This window comes from Chelonoidis abingdonii, chromosome 23, assembly GCF_003597395.2.
Source record: "Chelonoidis abingdonii isolate Lonesome George chromosome 23, CheloAbing_2.0, whole genome shotgun sequence".
In the NCBI taxonomy this organism is placed as follows: Eukaryota; Metazoa; Chordata; order Testudines; family Testudinidae; genus Chelonoidis; species Chelonoidis abingdonii.
The window spans coordinates 1,535,555-1,558,147 of NC_133791.1; the positions used below are offsets into that span (position 1 = coordinate 1,535,555).

The following is a 22,593-nucleotide window of genomic DNA, read 5'->3' on the forward strand; positions in this document are numbered from 1 at the left end:
CACACAGACACAGACAAAAGACACACCCAAAATTCCCTCCCTGAGTTTTGAAAAATCCGGTTTCCTGATTGGTCCTCTGGTCAGGTGTTTGGTTACCCCTTTGCAGGTGAAATAGACATTAACCCTTAGCTATCTGTTTATGACAGGCAAGCCCTGCTGTCACCAGCTTTACTGTCTGTCACTGCTGACTCCTTTGCTGCCTTGTTCCTCTGGGAGGAATGGTCCTCAATATCTTGCTGCTCTTCGAGAAATGCCCATAGACTCATAGACTTCAAGGTCAGAAGGGACCATTTTGATCTTCTAGTCTGACCTCCTGCACAACGCAGGCCACAGAATCTCACCCACCCACCCACTAATAAACCCCTAACCTATGTCTGAGCTGTGGAAGTTCTCAAGTTGTGGTTTAAAGACTTCAAGGTGCAGAGAGTCCTCCAGCAAGTGATCCATGCCCCACACTGCAGAGGAAGATGAAAAACCCCCAGGGCCTCTGCCAATCTGTGCTGGAGGAAGATTCCTTCTCAACTCCAAATATGTCCCCATCCCCAGGCAGGAGCAACTCCAGTGTTCCAGCCCCTGAGCTGTGTGTCCTGGATACTCTTCCTCTCCTTCCCGTAACCCCCATCACTTCCTCGGGCAACTCCACAGCGCTGAGGCAGAGGTGGCAGGAGAGCTCCCAGCATTGCATTCCCAGACACTCATCTCTGTCTGTGCATAAATAAGGGTTTCCCATTCATCTTCCGCACAGCCCTGCCTTGACCGCCTGCCCTGCCCTGGCTCTCCCAGGGAGGCTTGTCTCCTCTAGGTCTGTCTTCTAGTCCCTGACCTAGCAAAGGTGGATGCATTTGAGCAGTCCCAGTGCGCTCAGTGGGGTTATTGTGTACACAGCCGTATTCCCCTGCCGATGTGTTTGCAAGGTCCGAGCGGGGACTGTAAGTGCTTTGGGTCAGGGATTGGCTTTATTTGTGGCTTGTGATCATGGAGCTTGTAGGTGGGACGTAACGTATTGTTAGTAATAGTAAATCCTGGCCATTGTTCTCCCTCTCTGACACATGCATGCTTCTGTGGCTCCTTTCGGGGCTGCTCGAGCTTGGTGTCTCTTCTGAGGTCACAACCTCTCTTTGCTGCCTTCCTCCCCAGGTCTGTCACCCAGCAGAGTTACACGGGGCGCCGTGGCTTAGTTTCTGCTGCTTAGTTCTTGTGTTCCCAGGCGCAGTCTGAGATAAACACATTTCCTCAGTGCACTGTTGTGTCTGCATCTCCCAGCTCCGCTTCCTCCTTCCTGATGTGTTTGCCTTGGAAACTCTCCTCCTGTTCCTTTGCAGCTCCAACTCGGTGTACTGGATCAAATGGAGCAGGAAAGACCCTGTCCCTATGGTTCCCTTCATGAGTGGGTGAGTGCTGGGCTGGAAACAGAAGAGTGGCAGCTCTCCTTCTGAGGAGGAGACAGGATCTGCAGTCTGACACTTGCTGCCTCTGCCACGTTTGTGTAACAATACGAACTGTAAACCAAGCTGCATAAGAAGCTGATCCTGCCTTGTTCCCTGCAAAGCCTCCACTGAGGGAGGCTCTGTGGGAAAGAGACAGCGATTAGAGAAACTCAGGGCACAGAACTGAGTCCCCAAAACAGCTTTGAAAAAAGTGTCTCTGCTGGCTTCAAGAAACACCAAATGATCTCAGTGCTGTGGGGGTGCTTTGCAGGGGAGCTGCAGCCTCCTGGAGCTTGGAGCGCCTTCTGGAAAAGGTTTATGAAAGGAGGGTTTCTGTTTTCTTTTTGTCCTGGTGGGTGACCAAAATACCTGCCTGTACTTCCCTGACTGGGGCCCAGGGCACTATAGCAGCAGGGGGTTGCTTTTAGCACAAGAGCTGCCTAGATGGTATAAGATAAAATAGCCGGGGACCCTTCCCTGGACCCTACACTTGGGTTCCATCCCTGTCTGGTTTATCTGTAAAGAATCATTATGCATAAAAGCAGAGCGTGTTTGCTCTCTAAACTAGTGTCCCAAGGATAAGTGGGGTACTAGCCATGGGTAATAACCTGGGGTTGGAATCTCAGATGACAAACGTCTGTAGAGGATCTGTAAAGAACAGTCATTAATTGAAAATGTCTGACTGTCACAAATGCCCAGCATGTGTGTCTGTCTACAAGAGACCAAGACACGCTGTTACCCCGGGTGGTTTCCAGCAGCAAAGGCTGCTAGTTGGGAGATGGTAGTGTGGTCATGTGTTTGGAAATCTCCTTGCCCTGATACCTCAGGGCTGTGTTGTGAGAGCTCCCGGATCTGGGCTGGGGCTCAGCTGGCAGTGCCGTTGCATAGATGGTCTGTTGCATTCTTGGAGTCGGTTCTAGCGAAGCTCTGTGAATTCTGCCAGATGCGCCAGTGGGGTGACCACTGACCAGCAGCTGTAAGGTGGCATAGTTCCTGACACACCGCCAGCCTACAGCTTGGAGGGGTCAGTGCCTGCTGGTTAGCCCCTCGGTGTGATGTAGGGGGTCAGACTCCCCTGCTCTCCCAGGAGTTGATGGACCTAGTGCGTGTCATTGGGAAGAGTGGCCTTTTGAGGCCCATGAAGCTTTTAAGCATGTGCCCTCAGTCCTAGTCCTGACCCGTCTGCAGCTGTGCGGAGCACCCTGTCTGCTGCTCTCACTGCGCTGCCTCTGCTCCCGCACAGAGCCCAGCCCTCCATGCTCTGGGAGAGGGGAAGGGGATGGGTAGCTGGGGAAAGGGGCAGATTTGGAACAGGACTGGAACAGCTGGCTGTGCGACCACCATCCTTGCCACCCAAAGGACTGGCAGGGACAGAGATCTGTCTGGGGTGTTTCTAAGGCCTCTGACCTTGGGATCTACCTGCTGGTCTGCACCCTTCAGCAGGATCAGATTTCTGCAGGGGACTCTGCAGCTGGGGCGTGGGGGGAGCAGAGACTCACACTGACATGAACTAGAGCACAATAAGGGTGAGGTCTCTGCCCAGCCCGATGCACAGAAACTGTCCTCTTGAGGGAGGTGGCAGGGACGCAGCTCCTGCCTGCCTCGGTAACAGACCTGAGTGAGAGGGCAGGCATGTCTGATAGTAGATGATGGTGGCAGAGCAGAAGGATGAGGCTAGCTGAGGCGAAGGGCAGAGCACAAACCCTGAGGAAAGATGAGTGGCTGCATAGAGATTAGTGACAATGTGCAGAAAGAGACAATAGGCCAAATTCAGGGGCTTCCCTGAAGAGATAAGCATGGAGCCTCCTTCGCCCTTTAAGTTGTTGGTCAGGATACTTGCTGCTCCTTAGCTCCCAGCCTGGCACTTGGACGCAAGCCCAGAACTGGAATTCAACGTTGGAAGGCTGGTTGCGAAGCTGCTGGCAGGGGGGAACAAGGAGTGAGATTGTGGGATGTGAGAAGGCTGGGAGGAGGTAGGTGAGCAGAGCACTAAGCCCAGAGATAGGCTAAAAGGAGAAGGCAGCAATGCTTCATCTCACTCCTTGAATGGAAGTCCGTGTGGCCACTTTCAGTGTTATAAATGGAGAGGAGCTGTGGTGTGTCAGTCCTCCCAGGACAGCAGCAGATGTAATTGGCTGGTTGGCCTGATGCTGTCTGTGGACAGAGGATAATGGCCTTTTAAACGCTCTATGTTTATGGTATCTCGTCTCTGTATAATCAGGGGCTTAGAATTGTAGCCCGTAAAATCTCTGAAGTCGGTCAGCAATAAATTCTGAGGGTTATAAGCTGGATCATGCTCCAGTACCAAAGAGTGCTGCAGAAAGGCTGACCCTGGGCCAGCCTGTCAGCCCATCGCCATATTGATCAAATCTGGTCACTTGGCTTCAATTTTCTGCATGTTGCCAATCTTGGAGGCTTGGAGCGAAAGATGGATTCATCTCTGCCCTATGGATTTCCCTGGTTCCTGCATTGACAACAGTTACCCTTGGAGCACAGTCCAGGAGCTGCAACCTGGGCTCACGTCTGGGTAGTGGGTGGCATGAAAGTGCCCTGTGCTACTGTGATGGACAGAGGTGAAGGTTTGGGAAGGTGCAGGCTGCAGTTATACCTAGTTAGCTGAAAACTTCCAGCCTGTTGGCTCTCAACTGGGAGTCAGGCTCATCCCACTAGCACAAATCTATCCTTGAAGTTATAACTGCACAGGTTTGGGGATCGCTTGTGGTTTGTGGACACTTTCTGGTCCACCTCAGTAGCTAAAGGCAGCTCAGAATCATTACGCTGAGCTCCAAATACAGGAGCATCTGACTGAGTTGTTTCAAGTTTCTGGAGGGTCTCCAGTGTCATTTATCAGGTTGGGAAGTGGCACTTCAGAACACAGGATAATAATTCCTGTTGCTCCTGCCCCACTTTGCAGACTGCTTGGTAGTGAGGAACAGAGCTCCCTGGCAGGTGTACTCGTGCTTCTGGTTCCTTTTCTCCCCCTTCCTCCAGCTACCCCACCCCCTCCCTCTTGTAAATAAACAGGGTACGCCTGCACGTGCCCATGAGTGTGGGTGCCTCTGGCCATGGGCCCTTTAGGAAGCATGTGACTGTTACACGTCATTACAGTCAGCCAGTTCAGGGAGGTTTGCTGCTGCCGCTCCGCTCTTCTGATGCCATTCCCTGTGAGTTTCTGCTCGTTGGTCACTGCTCAGAACTGGGAGGAAGGGAGAAGCATAAGGCACTTCCCATGCTGAGCTCCAGCTCCATTGTCTGAAGCACTTCCCCCCAGGGCTCCACCCCAGTGTGGGCGCACCCACTGCCGAAGGGGTGGGTCACTGGGTTTGGCCAGGCTCTGCTGGAACTAGTTTGCAAACTGTGTTCTAACCTAGGCCTAATTTTAAAGCCTTTCTGCCCAGTGTAGACATACCTGCATTACGCGAGACTGGTCATTACGGCATAGAGCCACAGGAGCTGGGCTTCCCAGCACAGTCTCTCTCCAGCAGAAATCTGCTGTCCCCATGGGAGCAGTGTGACTCTTGGGGCTGGCTGGCTCCAGGGACCGTGACCTTGGGGGTCACCAGCTCTAATCTCAGCTGGGTGTGACTGCAAAGCCCTGCCCCTTGGCTGTCCCTTCTGCTCCGCTGTGTGACGGCTAACTTCATCCTTCTTCTTCTCCAGATGATCGGGCTCTAACAGAGGACAAGGTTCTGCGCTGCCAAAATCCCAACTGTATTGACAAGAGGAGAGCTCTCAAGGTACTGTGGCTAGGGTGTGTGTGTGGGGTTGTTACTGGGGATTCAGGGGGTTTCTCTGGGAGGCATTTGTAGCTCAAAGCTGCCTCAGTGCTCCATCACTGAGTGGGTGCTAAGGACACAACTGGCCACCTTGCCTCATCTCCCATCCCCAGCACAAGGGCTGTTCCTGCCCCTCCTGGCAAGGTGGGCCAAGGATTGAGTCACAGGCCATAGGAGTGGTTGGATTTGAGGTGGGCACCTATGTGTGCGGCCAGCGTTCCCGTTCCCAGAGACGGTGACGACACCGCTGGTTCCGTCTGGCTGAATGGCTCCCAGGAGCTAGCAAAGCCCAGCCATCTTATCAGCAAGAGGTTTCTCCGCAGAGATTTAGGGCTGCCAGATCATTCAGTGGGTTCTTACGGAGCTTAAGTGTTCTTGGCAGTGTGACAGAGGGAAGTGTCTGTCTCTAGAGCCAGTGAGTGCACAGAGGAGTCTAGGAGACAGCCACCGGGGGGGAGGAAAGAAGCCCAGGCCCAGCTGAAGAGTCTTTCCTTTCCCACCCCCTCTTCTGCCTTGCAAACCAAGGTGTCAGCAAGTTTTATGTGAGCCCCATTATGTCACTTTGTTCTTCCTTGTGGCCATTGCCAACAGAATCGCGTTCCCAGACAGTCACAGGAGCCGGACACTGGCAGCTGGCAAATGAGTCATTTCAAATGGACTATTGAGTTTCTTTGGATCCTTATCTGAGGATCCTCTCTGGCTGGAGCTGGAGAGGCCCCAAGAACGTTTGCATAGGGGCCGGCTGTCATTTTCCTTTTGCTTTCGCTTTTAAGGTGCCTGCTCTAAAATTGTTGATGGAGCTGTTTGACCCCATGTGAGTAGCTTGGTCTGAGTGCCGAGCCAGGGATCCTAGAGAAAGTGGGGAATACAGTAGCTCCAGGGTATCTGCTGCTGCACTTACCTGCTGAGACCCAAGTCTCCCTGGCAGCTGTCTGATACTGACTCATGTGACACATGTCACTCTGGCATAGCAGAGTGTGTTGAGGAATGGGGTGGGGGTGTGTGCATCAGACAAGTCACCTGAGGTTGCACTGCTTGCTTCAACCCCGTCTGAGTGTCTGGCAACAGCTGGACTCTGTCTCTCTGCTCCTGGGGCCCCTGCTGCAATGAGAGAGAAACTGCCTCAAATCATAAAACTGGTGTAGTGCTCTGGTACGGGCCCCTGGCACAGCATCCACATTAGCAGGGACAGGGTGGCTTTTTTGTATGTGCGCTTCAGTTTGCCTGCAGCAGGGAGCCCAGTCTGGGGTTAGCAATCAGAATAAATCAGAGAGAGGCAGTGCAGAAAACTTGGCTGGGGGTCTGAAAATCCTGATGTAATTCTGGCTCGGCTTTAACTTGTTGTGTGACCCATGGCAAATCATCTTCTCAATCTGTGAAATGCTGATAGTGATACCAACCTTCCTCACCCGTGTGCTGCTCTGAGATCAGTGAGGAATGTGTGAGAGAGAGAAAGAGACTGCACACGTGGGATTAGAATAGATTTGTGGAGTCGACTGATATTTTTCACACACTTTTTTTGTTAAAAGATGGGCTCTTTTCTAAAGCAAAACCTACCACAAAAAATTGTCAATATTATTGCTTTTCATACAATTTTCTGCAGTTTTTATTAACCATCTTATTCAAGTTATTGTGGAAATGTTTCATTTATTGAAACCGTACACTTACGGATAAAGAAAAATTTCCATTACAATGTCAAAAACTTTCAACAAAAAATTCAGTTACAATATTATGAAAAATGTGGAAAATGAAAAATGGCCCCTGCAAACCAGAAACAATTTGGAATTTTTTTTGCAGTGTTTTTCCCATCTTTTCAGCCATCTCTTCTCTATTGGCACTGGTCGCTCAAGAGGAGATGAGCTCCTTGGGGCAAGACGGTATCTAAGTAGCTGAGCATCATGAAGTGCTCTGGGCATCGGGACAGAAGGTTCTGTTTGTTGGCTCTAATGGGTGTGTGGCAGCATTTCCAGTGCCTGGGGTTAGTACTTGTGGAACACGCCACTCTGTGCTCCTGGCAGTGAGAGTTGTGAGTCTGGGGAGTGTTTCTAGCTGTGTTTAATTGTTGCATCTGGGTCTAGAGGGGCTTGGGCCTGAAAAAAGAACAAGAGCACTTGCGGCACCTTAGAGACTAACAAATTTATCTGAGCATAAGCTTTCCTGGGCTACAGCCCACTTCACTGGATGCATGCAGTGGAAATAAAATAGGAAGAGAACATGAAACAATGGGTTTTATCATACACACTATAAGGAGAGTGATCATTTAAGGTGAGCTATTATCAGCAGGAGAGAAAAAGAACTGTTTATAGTGGCTATAGCCCACTAAAGCTTATGCTCAAATTTGTTAGCCTCTAAGGTGCCACAAGTACTCCTGTTCTTTTTGCGGATACAGATGAACACGGCTGCTACTCTGAATTACTCTGCCCCTAGATACCTGCTCTCTGGAAATATCCGTTTGTGGCAGGCTCCCGCTGGGCATTCAGCTTGTACACAGGGAACAGGCATTTTTCCACCTCAGGGGGTTAGTTTTGCAAATAAGGGGAGAGATTTTTAAAACCTGTCTGGTCCGTAGTGCTGTCTGCAGTGTAGCCTGGGCTGTGTCTGTCTGTCTGTCTCCACGACGAGGGGCAGACATCAGTTCCTGCGTTTTCATTTCGGCTCTTTCAAGTCTCACTAGGCTAGTAAAGTTGTGAGTAAAGCTGACTGGCCAGAGGCCATTTTAACAGCTAGCAGCTGACTCTAGAAATTAGCCATTTAGTTGAAAGCATAAAGCCAGGCCACTGGCTGGGGATCTGGGGCTGCTGAGACCACAGACTGCCTTTACGTTACTTACCTTGGAAGCAAATGGGGTTCCAGACAGGGAATATCAGCCAGGCTGCTAATTTTACCTGCTCAGCAAGGAGCACGACGCAGTCAGCCACTGGCCTACCAGCTCTCAGACACTCCATCTGCCGGGAGCTTTGAGCTGCATGTTCTCACTGGACCCTGAAAGCAATCTGGGGGAGTGGATTCAGTTCAGTGTCAGCAGCTCCTGTATCAGTCCCCTGCCAAGCTCCTGCTAATACTGCTGAATGCTGTACACAATCAATTACTTGTGAGCCAGGAGCCCAGCTCATGTCACTTGTAGCATTGCCCCAGGATGGGAGACTCCAATAGTCAGATGCTGGACGTTGAGTGTCCAGGGACCGTTGCCTGCCAGGGTGACACTGCAGCTCCTGCTCTCCTCCCTGGAACCCTGAGGTGGAAATCTCAGTTGCTGCGCTGTCTGTCTGGTGGTCCTGCAGGCCAGGAGTGCTCTGTCCCAGGGTGCTATTCTGCAGTGAGGAATGTCCCATGAGGAGAAGGCCTGCGCGCTCTGCCATGGCTGTTTGTGACCCGTTCCTTCCACATTGGCCTGGAGGAAGCAGCACTCCCTGGGCAGGGAAGTAAGCTGGCAGGAGAGCATAGAGCAGCGCTTTGACTATGGAGCGCTCAATGCTGCCTCCCCTCCAGTCTCACAGATCCATGCCTCTGGCTTTCTCAGTGGGAGGAGCAGCTGCCAGTGGCAGAGTTCGAAGACCTGGGGCCAATGTGTCCCTCCCTAGGTGCAGTTTGCAGGGCAGACAGGGTAGTTTGAGTTAACCCATGAGTACCAATGGCTGTGATTTCCTGCGGCTTGGCAGTAGTTCTGACAGATGCCAGCCTGGTGCATGCAATGGCAATGGCAATGTGTCAGGAAGTGGGTTTTGTGCTTTGGTGAGTTCAGGCCCCTAGCCCCCAGCACTGCAGGGCTTGTGGGCAGCAGTGTCAGGGGATGGGCAGGGTTGTCTTTGTTGTCGGCAGGGTGGGGCAAGTGTTTGTCTTGGGTGAGCAATGGGCATGGGAGTGAAGCCTGTTTTTAACCTACTTTACATAGCAGAATGATCATGATTTTTTTCCATTCCTTAGTTCCTGGGCTCCTGGTGGGTTGTTAATATGGCCCATGGCCCTCTGGCTCCATGTCTGCCCTGGAAATCAGCAAAGCATGGTGCTTGTTTCCAAGTCCCCATAGACATTCCTGGGAAAGCTCCAGGTGTGCGGAGCTCTCTGCCCAGCCCCCCATACAGGGAACAGAGCCCTAGGTCACAGGCTACCATACACAATGGGGTTATTGTGAGAGCCAGGGCCCCTTCCTCAGAGCTAGGTGGAGCTTTCACAGAAGGCTGCTGCGTCTGCTCTGGCACTTACAGCAGTGCTAAAGAAGAGACTGGAAAATGAGCTAATGCTGCTTTCAAGCATGCACAGGAAATCTCCGTTTATCCACAGACTGTCTGCTCAGCACAGCGTGCAAGTTTTAACCAAAGAGCAAAGGAAAGGATAGCAATCAAAGGCACAGTATGTGAGATGAGGTCATGCTGCTCTCTGCACAGGATGCTCCACCCCTGAGCCTGGCCAGGAGGCAGGCGCTCAGTTCTAGGGACAGGCTGGGAGTTCTGGGTGAATGCTGCCACCCCAGAGCCCAGTGGGGCTGCCTAGACAGCAGTCTCTGGAGGAAATGGAGGGCTGTGCTTGCTCTTCAGAGATTTCCAGCCTCCCTAGAGCAAGCAGCCCAAGGAGAGTCCAGCTGGGATTTAACTTCAACATCACAGCTGCTCCTGATCTGATATAATTCAAGATAATCTAATTGAGCCTGTTCATCCTGTTTAGTTGCAGGGAAGGAATTAGTTTGCATATTGACACTGCCTGCAAAGGAGGGACCTCTGAGGGGGGGGGTGCCCCCTGGCAAACTAAAAACAGGGGATGCAAGGTGCAGGAGTCTGCCTTGCATGGTATCATGCCACCTCCAGTGGTGCTGGAACTAGGGGTGCTGCTGCAGACCCTGGCTTCCATCATCAGCACCCCGACTATACAAGTAGTTCTAGCCCCTGGCCACCCGTCTGAGCTGCTGCCAGTTGACACCATTCACAGGAGTGTTACAGTCACTGGTAGTGGGAGTCTGGAATCACACAAGGGGTCTGGAATTAGCAGAAATGCAGCTCCATGTCCGTGACATCACAGGCATCTGTCTAGATAGGCTCTCTGACTGTATGCAAATAGGGTAAGGGTTGCGGTGGCCAGGTATTCATGTAGGGTGTCAGAGCGGAGCTGGCGTGGGGCTGCCAGGCTCTGTTGATATGGTAGAGTCCCGATCTGGGAGCGTGGGAGAGAACTGCTGATGAGATGAGGTCTCTGTCAGCAGCAGATCTGTATGATATGTTGAGGCTTGTTGCTTTCCCCATTTGTGTTTAGTTCTTGGGTTTATTCGGGCAAGTTGCAAAATTCTTTCTGAATGTGCCAGTGATTTTTGCCCAGACAGTGGGGAGAAGTTAATGTGGGGTTATTAGGTATTCACCAGCAAGAAGTGTCCTCAGAAACAGAGGGGGAACTGGGAGTGAAAAGCTCCAAAGCCCATTACCAACCTCCCAGCCATCCCCATCTGCCATGGTAACCATACCCCAGGGGCCTGTCACACTTCCCTAAGGCACCCCAGAAAGTCTCAAGGAATTCTCAGTCCAAACCTGAGATGCACACAGCCACACTGAGCGACAAGGGCTTTAAGCTCTCTACACCTCATGATTCCTTAGAGCCACCTCTCACAGAGGCAAGGCCCTGACAGGCTGTTGGCCAGGGGAATTGTATAGTTGCATGTCTAGGAATGGCTTCCTGGAAGTTTACAGGCAAACTGCTCTTGCCTTTTTGCAGTGCAGAGCTGAGGCTGAGCGTAACAGCTGGTGCTACCTGTGCAAGTGTCTTCACCGTTAAACTTATCTCGGAGTGTCTTATACGCATTATCACCATCACTCCATGAGCGTTTCCCAACTCCGTGAATGGGGTCGGTGCATGCTGGGACCTAGAGTCACCGCTAACTTGGTGTGTTTGATACAAGAGGGTTTATGATTTTGCAGCTCTGCATTCCTCTTTCAGCTTATGGTAAAAATTCTCAGCCTTGGACGCACAGCCATGTCTCCTTGACCATGTGTCACTGTGCTGCAGAGGGGGAGAGTCTCTCTCTCTCTCTCTCCCCCCAGTGGGAGTTTGTGCTACACATTTAAATGTTTTACTTGCTCTCATCATCAGCTTTTGGAACATGTGAGTTACTGATCCCGCATCCAAGTGGGTCTGGCCCAGTCAATGCGTCCCTCCACATGCCCATGCACAGAAATAGTTCTATTGAGCTTCTCTCCTCCTAAGCTAATTGATCATTAATGTAAAGCTTGAGTGGATTTAGGGCATCTTATCTCTTGCTGATCAACCAGCTCTGTTGGTTCAGGAGCTTGCTCTGGGAATGTTCTGCACTGAATCTACAGGCAGCTAAAATTTCTGCTGGCTTTTCAGACATTGGCTATTTCCTGGTGACTTTTTTATTGCAGGTAAGTGTGGCAGGTTTTTAGAAATGCATTCGAGGAAGCCCTGGCTAGCACTTCACTTGAACAGGTAGCAGTTTGCTACTGATGTGCTGTTGGCCAGGATCCCTGGAGCCGAGGGCTCCACTTCCCACCCCTTACATTCTAAATTGCCTGGATTCTCAGATGATTTATGGGATGACGTCCCCCTGAAGCTGACGAGACAGTTCACTGCTCACAGCATTCCCCGGCAATTAGCACCCAGGTTTTCCGAGGGACCTAGAATCTGTTGTCACTCAGGCTTGTGGCTCATTTGCTATGGCTCCTGCCCTTCACTGGACGGGTGAGATGTGGAAATTCTTAAAGCCACAAGAGATATTGTTGTTTAGTCTTAAAACCTTGGCAACACCACTAGGAACTTTTGTTCCAAGCAGACGTGTGGGGCTGCTCTGTTTGTTGGAATTAGGTGCTGGATTTTGAGAGGAGCAAGACTAATAGAATGAAGCAATGACCCTTAAAGGGAGCTGCTCTTGGCACAGATTTCTGAGGATTTTCAGTCCCCAGCTATTTTTAAGGATGAATTTAAAGGGGGAAATTAGTTACGTTAGTAAAGCAGCATTTGGGCAAGGGCTCAGAGGGGGTCCTGGCCTTTCACCTTGGCAGCATTCACTTCAGAGTCAGCTTTGAGGAGTGGAATGAGCCTGAAGATCACAACTTCCCCATGTTGATCCTCTTTCCTCGTCACAGCCTGGCAGAACTGGCTGTTCGTACTCACGAGAGGCTGGATGGCCCAGTGGTTACAGGATGAACCTAGGACTTGGAGACCCGTGTTTAATTCTGTGCTCCGCCACAGACTTCATGCAGATCAGTTTGTCCGTGCCTCAGTTTCCCATCTGCATAATGGGGATATCAGTACTTCTTTCCATAGCTCTGCTGTGGGATTGTGAGGTACTCAGGCGCTCCGTAATGAGGGCCATGGGAGTACCTAAGCTAGGCTAGCAGAGCCAGATGGGTGCTGTGTTGGCAGAGTTCAGAGAGGGGATGTAGGCATGGCCAGAGCAGCAGGGGATGCTTGGACTTCTCGGCTAGGAAACAAACTGCCCTCCACGTTTGTGGCTGGTGGTCCGAGAGCAATGTAGGACGCACCTCTTTGCACCGGCCTTGCTCTGCCGCACAATCCACAGCATTGTCCTTTGCCAGAAAAGTGGGTTCCAAAACAACCCCCCAAAAGCAAGACCTGACTGAGGCCATCTACAGGTAGCAAGTGGATCTTCTTCTGTATGTGGCACCTGGACACGATGGCGATGGGAGCATTAGACGTATCGGGATAGACAGACAAGCAAGATGCTGCTGGGCTGGGCTGCGTCAGCAAAGCAGCATGCAAGACCCCCTGTATGCCGGTCAGGCTGTCAGGGATGTATTCCGGCACATGCACCGGCAGCAGTGGAAAGGGCATCTGGGGCAGGTGTCCCGCTCTATCTGGTGGACTGTTAATTGTCAGTGTGGGATGTGGGGGGAGGCAGGGCTCCGGGGGGAGCAGGCGTCGTTGTGGGCTGTGATGCTCTCCTAGTTGGCTGTGCAGTTCTAGGGGATCTGAGCTCCACAGTGGGGACCTGAGTTGGATTTTGCGGCTTTTCAGTGTCTCTCTTGTCGTGTCTCCTTATGATTCAGACATGAGAGCTGGATAGTGAATTGATCACGTGTTGGCCTGAGTGACAGGCTGCCAGGGCGCTGGAGCGGGGTTTGGCTGAGGATGAGGACAGGGTATGCTATGTGAGATGGGTGGGTGAGGTGGTGGCAGCCCCGGAGCAGTCAGAGTGCACCTCTAGGCTAGGAGGCCAGGCTTCAAAATAGACAAAGACCCACCAAATCCCGCTGCAGTTCACTGGAGGCACTGGTTGACCTGCACCTGCCTGGGTCCATGGCAATCCTGGGCTGGGAGCATGCAGCAAACATACGGTTCGGATGGGATTAGAGATCTGAGATCTGGGCTGATCCACTCTGTCCCCGGCAGGCAGCGCTCAAAGGATAATGCAGGAGGTGTGGGCCGCTGGCACGGCAGTCGGCTGAGTTAGGCTGTTGCACTCTGCTGCACTCAGCAATTGAGACCAAGAACCTCAGCGAGTGGCTGCTGCTGTTCACGCCTGCCCTAGCCTGGGAGGAGGCTGCTCCTGGCAGTTGAATTTACAGCTGATTAGTTGCCACAGCCATGTAAAAGGCTCCCCTGAATCACTCTGTATCTGCCTCTTTCCAGACTCTCTGTGCATCTCCAACTGGGTGCAGCGTGATGCAGCGTGCAGAGGCCAAGCGAGCAGCCCACCTGAAGGTTGTGATAGGGCTCTGTTTATACCTGCATGGAAGTGCTGGACGTATGGGGAGCAACACTGCAAGCTGCTCTGTGTGAAGTGCTGCCCGTCCGTGCAGAGCAGAATGCAGCAGCGCTTCTTACCAGCCTGTGCCAGGGAACTCGGCTGCAGCAGCACCGTTAGTTACTAGCCTGGCAGGGCTCTGCTCCCGTCTCCCTGGGCCAGCTCGGCCTCGAGGCTAGAGCCTATGCCAACCCAGGCTGAGGTTCTTTGGTTTGGAGAACAGGTGCTGGTGCCAGAAACTGATGAGACCAGCCTCTAGTGCCACCTCAGGCCTCTGGGCATGCTCCTTTCTCAGGAGAGGGTACTCAGTAGCCTCCCGCTATTCTCCAGGAGCGAACACCGGGATAAGTGAAATAACTCTGCCCATTTATTACTAATCCCACAGTTACTTGATCAAGTAGCTCTAGTAGAACATGATTTGTAGCCCCAAATCTCTGGCTAAGAATTAATCTGCCCGAAGAATGCTGACCCAAGAGATTGTTTTCTTAACTCTAGAATTTGCTTTCAGACCTGTCGTCGTTTTTCACCCGCTGTGCTGAACAAGGTTGTTATGAGAGTTGGTAATTAAGGATTTGCAGGAATATCCACTGTTTAATCTGGGCACCCAGATAACATACATCACTTGTGTTTGTGGAGTGTGAAGGACAAGTTTCCAGAATGCTCTTGCTCCAGAGGGGCATGTGATGGCCCTTATTTATATTGCTGGTGTCAGGGAGGACCACACTGGGGGGCTTTTCCAGATGGCGCTGGGCATAGGCTGCAGAGTGTGCAGGGAAATTCTCTTTCACTTGTCAGGGTAAGGAGCTGCTGCAGCTCCATGGTTTCCCCTGCCACCATGGTGGCTGGGAGCTGTGGGGTTCCTCCTCCGCCCACAGCAGCTGGAAGCTTGTGGGTGGGGAGCCCTTGGCTCATGGCGGCTGGGAGCTGTAGGCTAACTATATTTCGCAGAGGAAACGGGACACCCCCAGCCACTCACCCAAGGTGTCACCCCATCGCTGGGACCCTGAGGAGGGCCCCCTCAGGAATCGGGCCCCTTGTTGCCAGGGCCCCACTGACTGTGAGCTGGCGTCCTGCAGCCCCTGGGGTGGAAGGATTCTGTGACTCCGATGACCTTAGTGACCTAACCTAGCCTTACTTATGGTTAGGACAGGGCCAGGAAGCCCTGTCTCCAGATCACTGACTCACTCGGTGACCGGGGCATGTTCAGTTAGCCAGGATGTGCCTCAGCTGCCCATGTGTAAAATGGGGTGTGGAGCCACAGGTGCCAGGCTCTAGGAAGGGGCCATTCCAGGGCTGACAGGACTGTCCCATGCCCCTGTAACTGCCATGGTCTGAGCCAAGCCTGGTGACCATGCTGGAGTCAAGCTCCTCTCCTGCGGAGGGCAGGAAAGGAGACGGGGGGCCCAGGGTTTTGTGGCTGGAGGCTGTAGTGGACACAGGGTACTGTCCCTTGAGTGGGAGCCCTGTGCTGCTCTGGGTACCCTAGGGTGGAGGCAGGAGATGCGGCACCAGACGAGAACAGAGACAGAACTCGGACTGCGCTGGATGCTGTGTGTGCCGTGTCGCCTTCCTGGACTCTTTAGGACAGCAGCACCTGGAGCAAGCCTGGCTTGGTGGCTGTGCAGTGGGGCATGGTACGCAGGGTGAGCCAGCAACAGGGACGAGTGAACTCGTTCTCAGAGTGGTTATGCAAGGAGCTGACAACTTGGCTGGTGCAGAACAGACTGCCAGCCCCTCTCTTCCAGAGTGATTCTGTGCTGGGGGCAAGAGGCGCAGAAAGGGCTCAGTGGAGGTAACAGAACTCGGCTTGACATGTCCTGGGCTCCAGCTCAAATTGGAGTGATGGAGATTAAAGGCTGCCTAATTCCTCCGCATTGTCGCTGTGCACTTGGCTTGAGTGGCCTTGGGGAGGGTTACATGGAAAGTTTCCCATCTGCCCTAGCTAAGCAGTTAGAAACTAGAGCCCCTGCCTGGGCAGGCAGCCCCTCCCAGGGACTGTATCCTCACTGCAGCCTGGAAGGGCTGTGTCGTGCGTGATGCACCGAGCTGCTTTGCCATGGCAGGAGCAGCACCCATCAGTCCATCGCATTTTTCCAAGCACAGCCTGCTCATTCTGCGGGGAGGGAATGGTTTCTGTCAGTGCAGTTGGTGCCAGATGCACGCTGCTCCTGGCACGTAACTCCCTCCTGAGATGGAGAACCAATAAATGTAAAACTGATCAATGAACATACCTTTTTGGCAGGACCTAACTGCCCAGCAGAACTCATTGCAAGGTTGGAGAAAGGACTAGCCGTGAATTGCCCTGGTTACCTTTGGGAGGAGAGAATAGAAGGGCTGTAAACCTTCCTGCTTCAGGGCCTTCAGCGCCTGCCTGGGGTTGGGTTTCTGGGGGGACAGGAGACACTGGTATGTGGGCTGGCAGAGCCAGACTCTCCCTAGTAGGGTCAGTGCATTATCTATGTTAATACAGAAAGGTTGTCACTTCCTGCCCAGGGCTGCTGTGAAGTGGAGCTGCTGTGTGGATAATCACAGACATCCGGATTGGTGCACAGAGGTACGCAGAGAGAGGGGAGTGTGATGAACTAGGAAATGTTTTCTCTGAATACTGTGTTGGTGCCTCAGTGTCCCCTAGGAAGTTCTTAAGTATCTGGCAGAGCAAAGGGCCAGTGCACCTAAATGCCTGGCACTCTGTCTCCTAGCAACTGATGGCCTGGGCCCCTCCTCTGCAAAGGTGCCAGCTGAAGGTGTTGGAGACAAAGGGATCAGGTGACCTCCTGGCCCGGGAAAGGAGCTGAGCAGAGAGGAGGGGCGGGAGGGGGTGGTTAGTCTGGAGCTGCCTGGGGACAAGGAGTGAAGTGCAGACCTAGGGGTCTGGCTCACTGCCCCCCAGAATGGACTCGGCCGAGGGGTCTGGTTCGCTGTATCTACAAGCTCTGTTTTAGACCCTGCTCCTGTCATCGAATAAACCTCTGTTTTGCTGGCTGAGAGTCACGTCTGACTGCAAAGTGGGGGTGCAGAACCCTGTGGCTTCCCCAGGACCCCGCCTGGGTGGGCTCGCTGTGGGAAGCGCACGGAGGGGCAGAGGATGCTGAATGCTCCAAGGAGAGACCCAGGAGGTGAAGCCGTGTGAGCTTCTTGCCCTGAACAAGTCTGCTCCAAGGGAGAGGAGGCTCCCCAAAGTCCTGACTGGCTTGGTGGGGAGCAGTTCCAGAGCATCACCCAGGGACTCCGTGACAGGGAGCACACGTGAGAGACAAGGAACAAGAGAAAAGGCAGATTAGCCAAGCTCCCAGAACAGAGGCAAAGGGCCAGGAGTCACCCCAACACCAGATGAGAACCAAAAGGATGTAGCAGAAAAACCCTCCCCCTCCCACCATCTGTCAGGACAGGGTTCTGTCTGTCAGGCTGGAAATAACAGAGCAATGATCTGAAACATGGGGGGGCAGGGCTGCTTGCAAACCCCGTGCAGCAGAGGGATGATTCTGTGCTGGTTGGCAGGACAGGCTCTACTGGCCCATTGTGACTTTTCGGCAGGATTTGGAGTCCCCTCTGACATGACCTGCTCCTAGATGATGCAGCCTGAGGCCCATTGCAGTTCCGTGAATGAATTTCCAGCAGCACCCAGCAGGTGGCAGCGCTCACTAGCAGCTGGCACACAGGGCACTGACTCGTGCTGTCCCATCAGAGAGGAGCCCTGGTGCCACGGCCTCCGTCCCAGGTTGGGCTGGTTGCAGGGAGGCGCACGGAGCTCAGGGAAGTGTTTTGCTGGTGCTGGAATTTTTCTGTGTTAGTCTGAAACGTTATGGCGCGCACACTCTACTTTATACTGCTGGTGAGTGGAGGTTGGGCTTGTCTCACTCTGATCCCGTCTCGGTGCCACCAGCGCCAAGTTCCTGCCTTTCCCATGGCAGAAACCCCATTGTGCTGCTACCCAAGGTGGTTTGATTTCCCTACTGCCTGGGGCCAGTTCCTGGCTGCTGGTGGGCAGGCTGCAGTGGGGCATTCTCACGCTGCAGCCCTGCTGGTTGTAGGGATCGATCCTGCTTTGCTCTGGGGACATGACTAGAATCCTTCTCTCTTTCACTTCCATGTTTCTCCCGTAGCTTGGACAGCACAAGAAACTCCTGCGGGGGTTAGGCAGGGCTTGGCCTACGTGTCCAGGAGCCTGGAGATTGTTCCCCATTGCTTGTGTTGCAGTAGTGCCCCAAGCCCCTGGTCAGAGTCCACACCCCATTGTGCGAGGCACTGACAACCCTCGGGAAATGCGCTTCCTGCTGCAGACAGCTTCCTGTCGAAGGCGAAACTGGGGCAGGAGGTTGTTTGCTATGTACATAACTAGACATGTGTTCCGTTTAGTCTGCAAACCAAAACATCCTCAGTGACACGCTGCAGCCCCTTCTGCCAGCAGTGTCTTGGGGAAAGGGGGCCTAAAGGGGACCAGCAGAGGGGAGTGGGTTAGTTCTACAAACGGCAATAACATGAAAGAACTTGCATTGACATCCCTGGCATGGAGGGGAAGCGACATGGTCAAGAAGGTGGGGGGGTGGCGCAGCACTGGGAAGCGCACAATGGTGAAGGGGAGAAAGTGGGGTGAAGGTGGGGCCACTTCCTCCTGTTAACCAGCAGGTTCTTTGCCTGCTAGTCCCAGTCAGCCCGTGCGGTAGCAACAGGGCTCCTGGCTGCAGTAAAATCCCTGTGGCAGTGGTAGGGAGCTCAGCAAGGCAGCGGTGCGGGAATGGCAGAACTCTCTTGCTTTGCGACTGTCCCCTGGGAAGCACCACAGGCTGGAGAAGCCTGGAATGAGCGCAGCGTCTAATGGGGAATGCTGTGCTCTGGGCACTGGCGAAGCTGTTTTTTCTGCAGTCGGAGCCCAAAGCAGCCATGGACACTGTGTGGCGGCAGGGCCCAGAGTGCTTGCCCCCCAGTGATAGATTAGCCCTGGAAAAATGGGCACTCCTGCACCTCCATTTGCTCCCTGGCAGGGGCACAGGGGGAGCAGGGGAGACTGCAGGCGGAAGGGGTGGGGAGGGGCCCCTGTTTACTCCTGCCCTGGGCCCCACAAAACCATAATCCACCTCTGGTGCCCCCACACTGTAGGGGAAGCTCAGCAGCTCGTCTCTGTTTATTCCTCTCAGGACGGGGGGCAGATACAACGGGCCTTGGGGACAAGGAGCTGCACGTTCTGCTGGAAGAAGGGCCCGTTCCAGGAGCAGGCACCTCGGGAGTTCCCACGGGAATGGCTTCTGGTGGATTCTCAGCTCAGAAGCTGTGACAGGCATCCTGACTTCAGGGTGTTTATCCTCCCAGAGCACAGGGTGCTTGGAGTGAACCCTGTGGGCTGCCTGCCCATAGCACGAGGCTGACTCCTGCACCCCAGGGAATGGGGTGCTTGGCCAGGTAGTTACAATGGGCTAGTGTCTCTCCTCTCAGCGTGCCTGGTTTTTCACAGCCTTCCAGTGAGGCGTGAGGGCAGGGATCTCCCAGCCCAGCTGCATGGAGACCCCTGCTGACAGGTTGCTTCCCCCCGATGGTGCCTGCCTGGACACTGCTTCTGGTGCCCTTGTAAAATCCTGGGGCCTACCAGGACTCACTGTAGCACGGCTTGCACCAGGCCAGGCCCTCTGACCACACCAGCCCCAGCTGCTTCCTACTCCTTGTAGTGATGGGCACGGCAGCATCTCCAGGGGAGCAGCTACCCGCAGAGGAGGGTGCAGTGCAGGGGCTTTCTGCCGTAGGGGTGCAGCTGTCCTGCCCATCTGTCACGGAGTTACCGGGCGATGCTCTGGAACTGCTCCCCACCAAGCCAGTCAGGACTTTGGGGAGCTTCCTCTCCCTTGGAGCAGATTTGTTCAGGGCAAGAAGCTCACGAGGCTTCACCTCCTGGGTCTTTCCTTGGAGCATTCAGCATCCTCTGCCCCTCCGTGCGCTTCCCACAGCAAGCCCACCCAGGCGGGGTTCTGGGGGGGCCACAGGGTCCTGCAACCCCAGTTAGCAGTCAGACATGACTCTCAGCCAGCCGGTAAAACAGAGGTTTATTCGACGACAGGAACAGGGTCTAAAACAGAGCTTGTAGATATAGCGAACCGGACCCCTCGGCCGGGTCCATTCTGAGGGGCAGTGAGCGAGCCAGACCCCTAGGTCTGCACTTCACTCCTCTTCCTCACCAGCTCCAGACTCAAAACCCCTTCCAGCCCCTCCTCTCTGCTCAGCTCCTTTCCCGGGCCAGGAGGTCACCTGATCACTTTGTCTCCAACACCTTCAGCTGGCACCTTTGCAGGGGAGGGGCCCAGGCCATCAGTTGCTAGGAGACAGAGTGCCAGGCATTTAGGTGCACTGGCCCCTTCCTCTGCAGCAATCACGCACCCTTATTCCATCACCTAGATATTAAGAACTGCATAGGGGATACTGAGGCACCAACATAGTATTCAGAGAAAGCATTAAGAACATTCCCAGTTCGTCACACCGTCCCAGACTGCTAAGTGGGGTGAGGAGTCCTGTCTGGATGGCAGGGGACCTGGGAGGCCTGTCTGGGACAGGGGCTGTGGTATGGAGAGGGGAGAGCCCCAGCCTCGTGGCTGAGCACAGGGCTGGGAGCAGGGGGCTTTGGTTGCCTCATGACCAGGCCGCTGTGCCGCAGGGGCAGGGAGCATTAGGTGTCAGGTACCTGTGAAGAACTCAGGCAGTGAGAAGTGCAGCAGATGGGCTGCGTCCCTGTCGGGCCGCTCGGGGCTGCTGTTCTGGCTGGGAGAGGGGCTCTGGCAAACACGGGCTCAGCCACTTGTGGCTGGCCTGGGGAGCGTGAAGCCAGGTAATTGATGTGTCATAATGTCAGGCAGCATGCAAGGTGTGTGCGGGGGGAAGGTCTCAAGGTTGCAGCATGAGTTGCTTGATATTTGGTTGTGGTTTCCTTAAAGCTCCAGCTCCTGGAGTCATATGATTAATCCCAGCATTTGTTTTTAAAGATAATCTGATTTCCAAGCCAACCTTGGGTGGGTTTGGGACAACAGGTGACTTTTGACCCCAGGGGTGGCTGGAAGCTCTGCGGTTGGCTGTGAGCCTGGGGCAAAGCTTTGGGGCTGGATTTGAGATTGGGCTCATCCTCAGTGACTGATTGAAGCTATAGGAGTTCAACACTGTACCTAGTGTGCTGTGGCCTTTGGGTGCTGCTGCCGCACACAGAGCAACGGGCTGGGGGAAGCCTGGGTGTCCCATCCTGCTGCCCCCTGCCCTGACTCCAGCCACAGCGCTCGGTCTGCTGGACAGATGCCCTCCAGAGGGCTGTGGCTGCTGTTCCCTGGCCCAGGAACTTCGGTTCTGAATCCAGCACTCCCTTCCCCAGCCCCCTGCCTGCAGCCGGAGGTGAGGGGTGGTGGTTCTAGGCAATGCACAGTGGGCTCTTTGTGCATTTCTATGTCTCCCAGGCCCAGGGGGCCCACGGCTGCTCCGCTTGGCGGACTTGACTTCACTATGTGACACGGGCCTGTGTCTCTTTTCTGTCATTGTACCGCAGGCAGATGCTGGTGGATGAATGGTACATTCCAGCTGTCTGCCTCTTCCTGGGAGGGGGTGGTAGATTCCGACTGCCCTAATTCTCCGGCTGCCAGCTTTAGCATGGCTTTGTGTCCGCTGATTTCCCCTGCACATCCGCCCGGGTGCGTAGGAGGGAGGGGATGCAGGTCCGCCAGCTACTGCAGTGCAGTCCTGGCCCCAGGCCCTCTGGACTCAGCCCTGGCCCCCTGACGGGCTCAGCTGCCCTAGGACGGCGCAGTCGGCAGCGAGCGGAGTGCTGCCAAGCAGAGCTGTGAGGAGGCAGAGAGCAAGTGATGCAAGGGGGCTTGCGCGGGGTGCAGGAGCGAGGGGCTCCCCCCTAGGGATCCCAGTGGACCGGTGAGTCAGTCATCCTGGGGCTGGAGCATGGGGCTTTCCAGGGGGTTCCCAAGTGGCTGGCATGTGGGCAGGGCAGAGAGCTGCGGGCGTTCCTAACACAGCCAGTCCCTGCGGCAGCCCCAGCTCTCCGGCTTCTCTGACACATGCAGCAGCAATGGGTCCTTGTCCTCCCCGGCAAGTGGGTAACGCCACAAAGCTGGGGCTGAGGAAATGTTACCAACTAGATTCAATGCCTGGGGAGCCCAAGGGCCACAGGGCTGAATGCCTCCACCGCTGGGCTCGGGGAACGTTAACACTGGAAGCTGGGGCTGGGAGGGACTTTAAAGGTGGGTGAAACATACGTTCAGTCCAGTGGATTCAGGGCGACCGCCAGATGAGCTGCCATCACAGCTGAGCTGTGTATTCTCCTGCCTTAGCCCAGTGACTGGAAATCCAGCCCCTGCAGAGAATGAAAACAATGTGCTGCTTCCTGCCAGCAGCCGGTGACAGCAACCTCCGAGCAAGTGGGAAAGCAGGATGGCTTTGAAAGGCTGCATTTCCATAGGGTTCTCTGTGGTCCCCAAACTGCCCCTTCCCTTCTCCACCTTCCTTTCAGCAAATCCTCCCGACTAATTAGCAACAACGGGGTTTGGTTCCAAGTGCACAGTTGATTTACATGACAAGCTGCAGCTAGCTCCAGCTGGACTCAGAATCTTTGGCAAGAGCCGACTCCTTATTTTTCTAGCCTATTGTGGACAAAGCTTCCTTGGGCTGTGCTTGGGTTTATCCAGCGCTCTTGGCATGTTGTGGCACAAGG

General features: G+C 54.0%; 1 protein-coding gene across 4 annotated transcripts in view; it reads left to right on the top strand.

The window, feature by feature from the left end:
• The window catches only part of PLEKHG5 (pleckstrin homology and RhoGEF domain containing G5), a 115,581-nt gene that overhangs the window by 51,011 nt on the left and 41,977 nt on the right, over nucleotides 1-22,593 (top strand). For 2 of the 4 annotated variants that reach the window (XM_032763820.2, XM_032763822.2), the window contains exon 3: nucleotides 5,088-5,164. In XM_032763820.2, coding sequence (XP_032619711.1) covers nucleotides 5,088-5,164 — 77 coding nt within the window. Of the gene's footprint in view, nucleotides 1-1,725; nucleotides 1,742-5,087; nucleotides 5,165-21,639; nucleotides 21,798-22,593 lie in introns of those variants that run through there. The other 2 variants (XM_032763827.2, XM_032763825.2) reach the window with 2 other exon arrangements.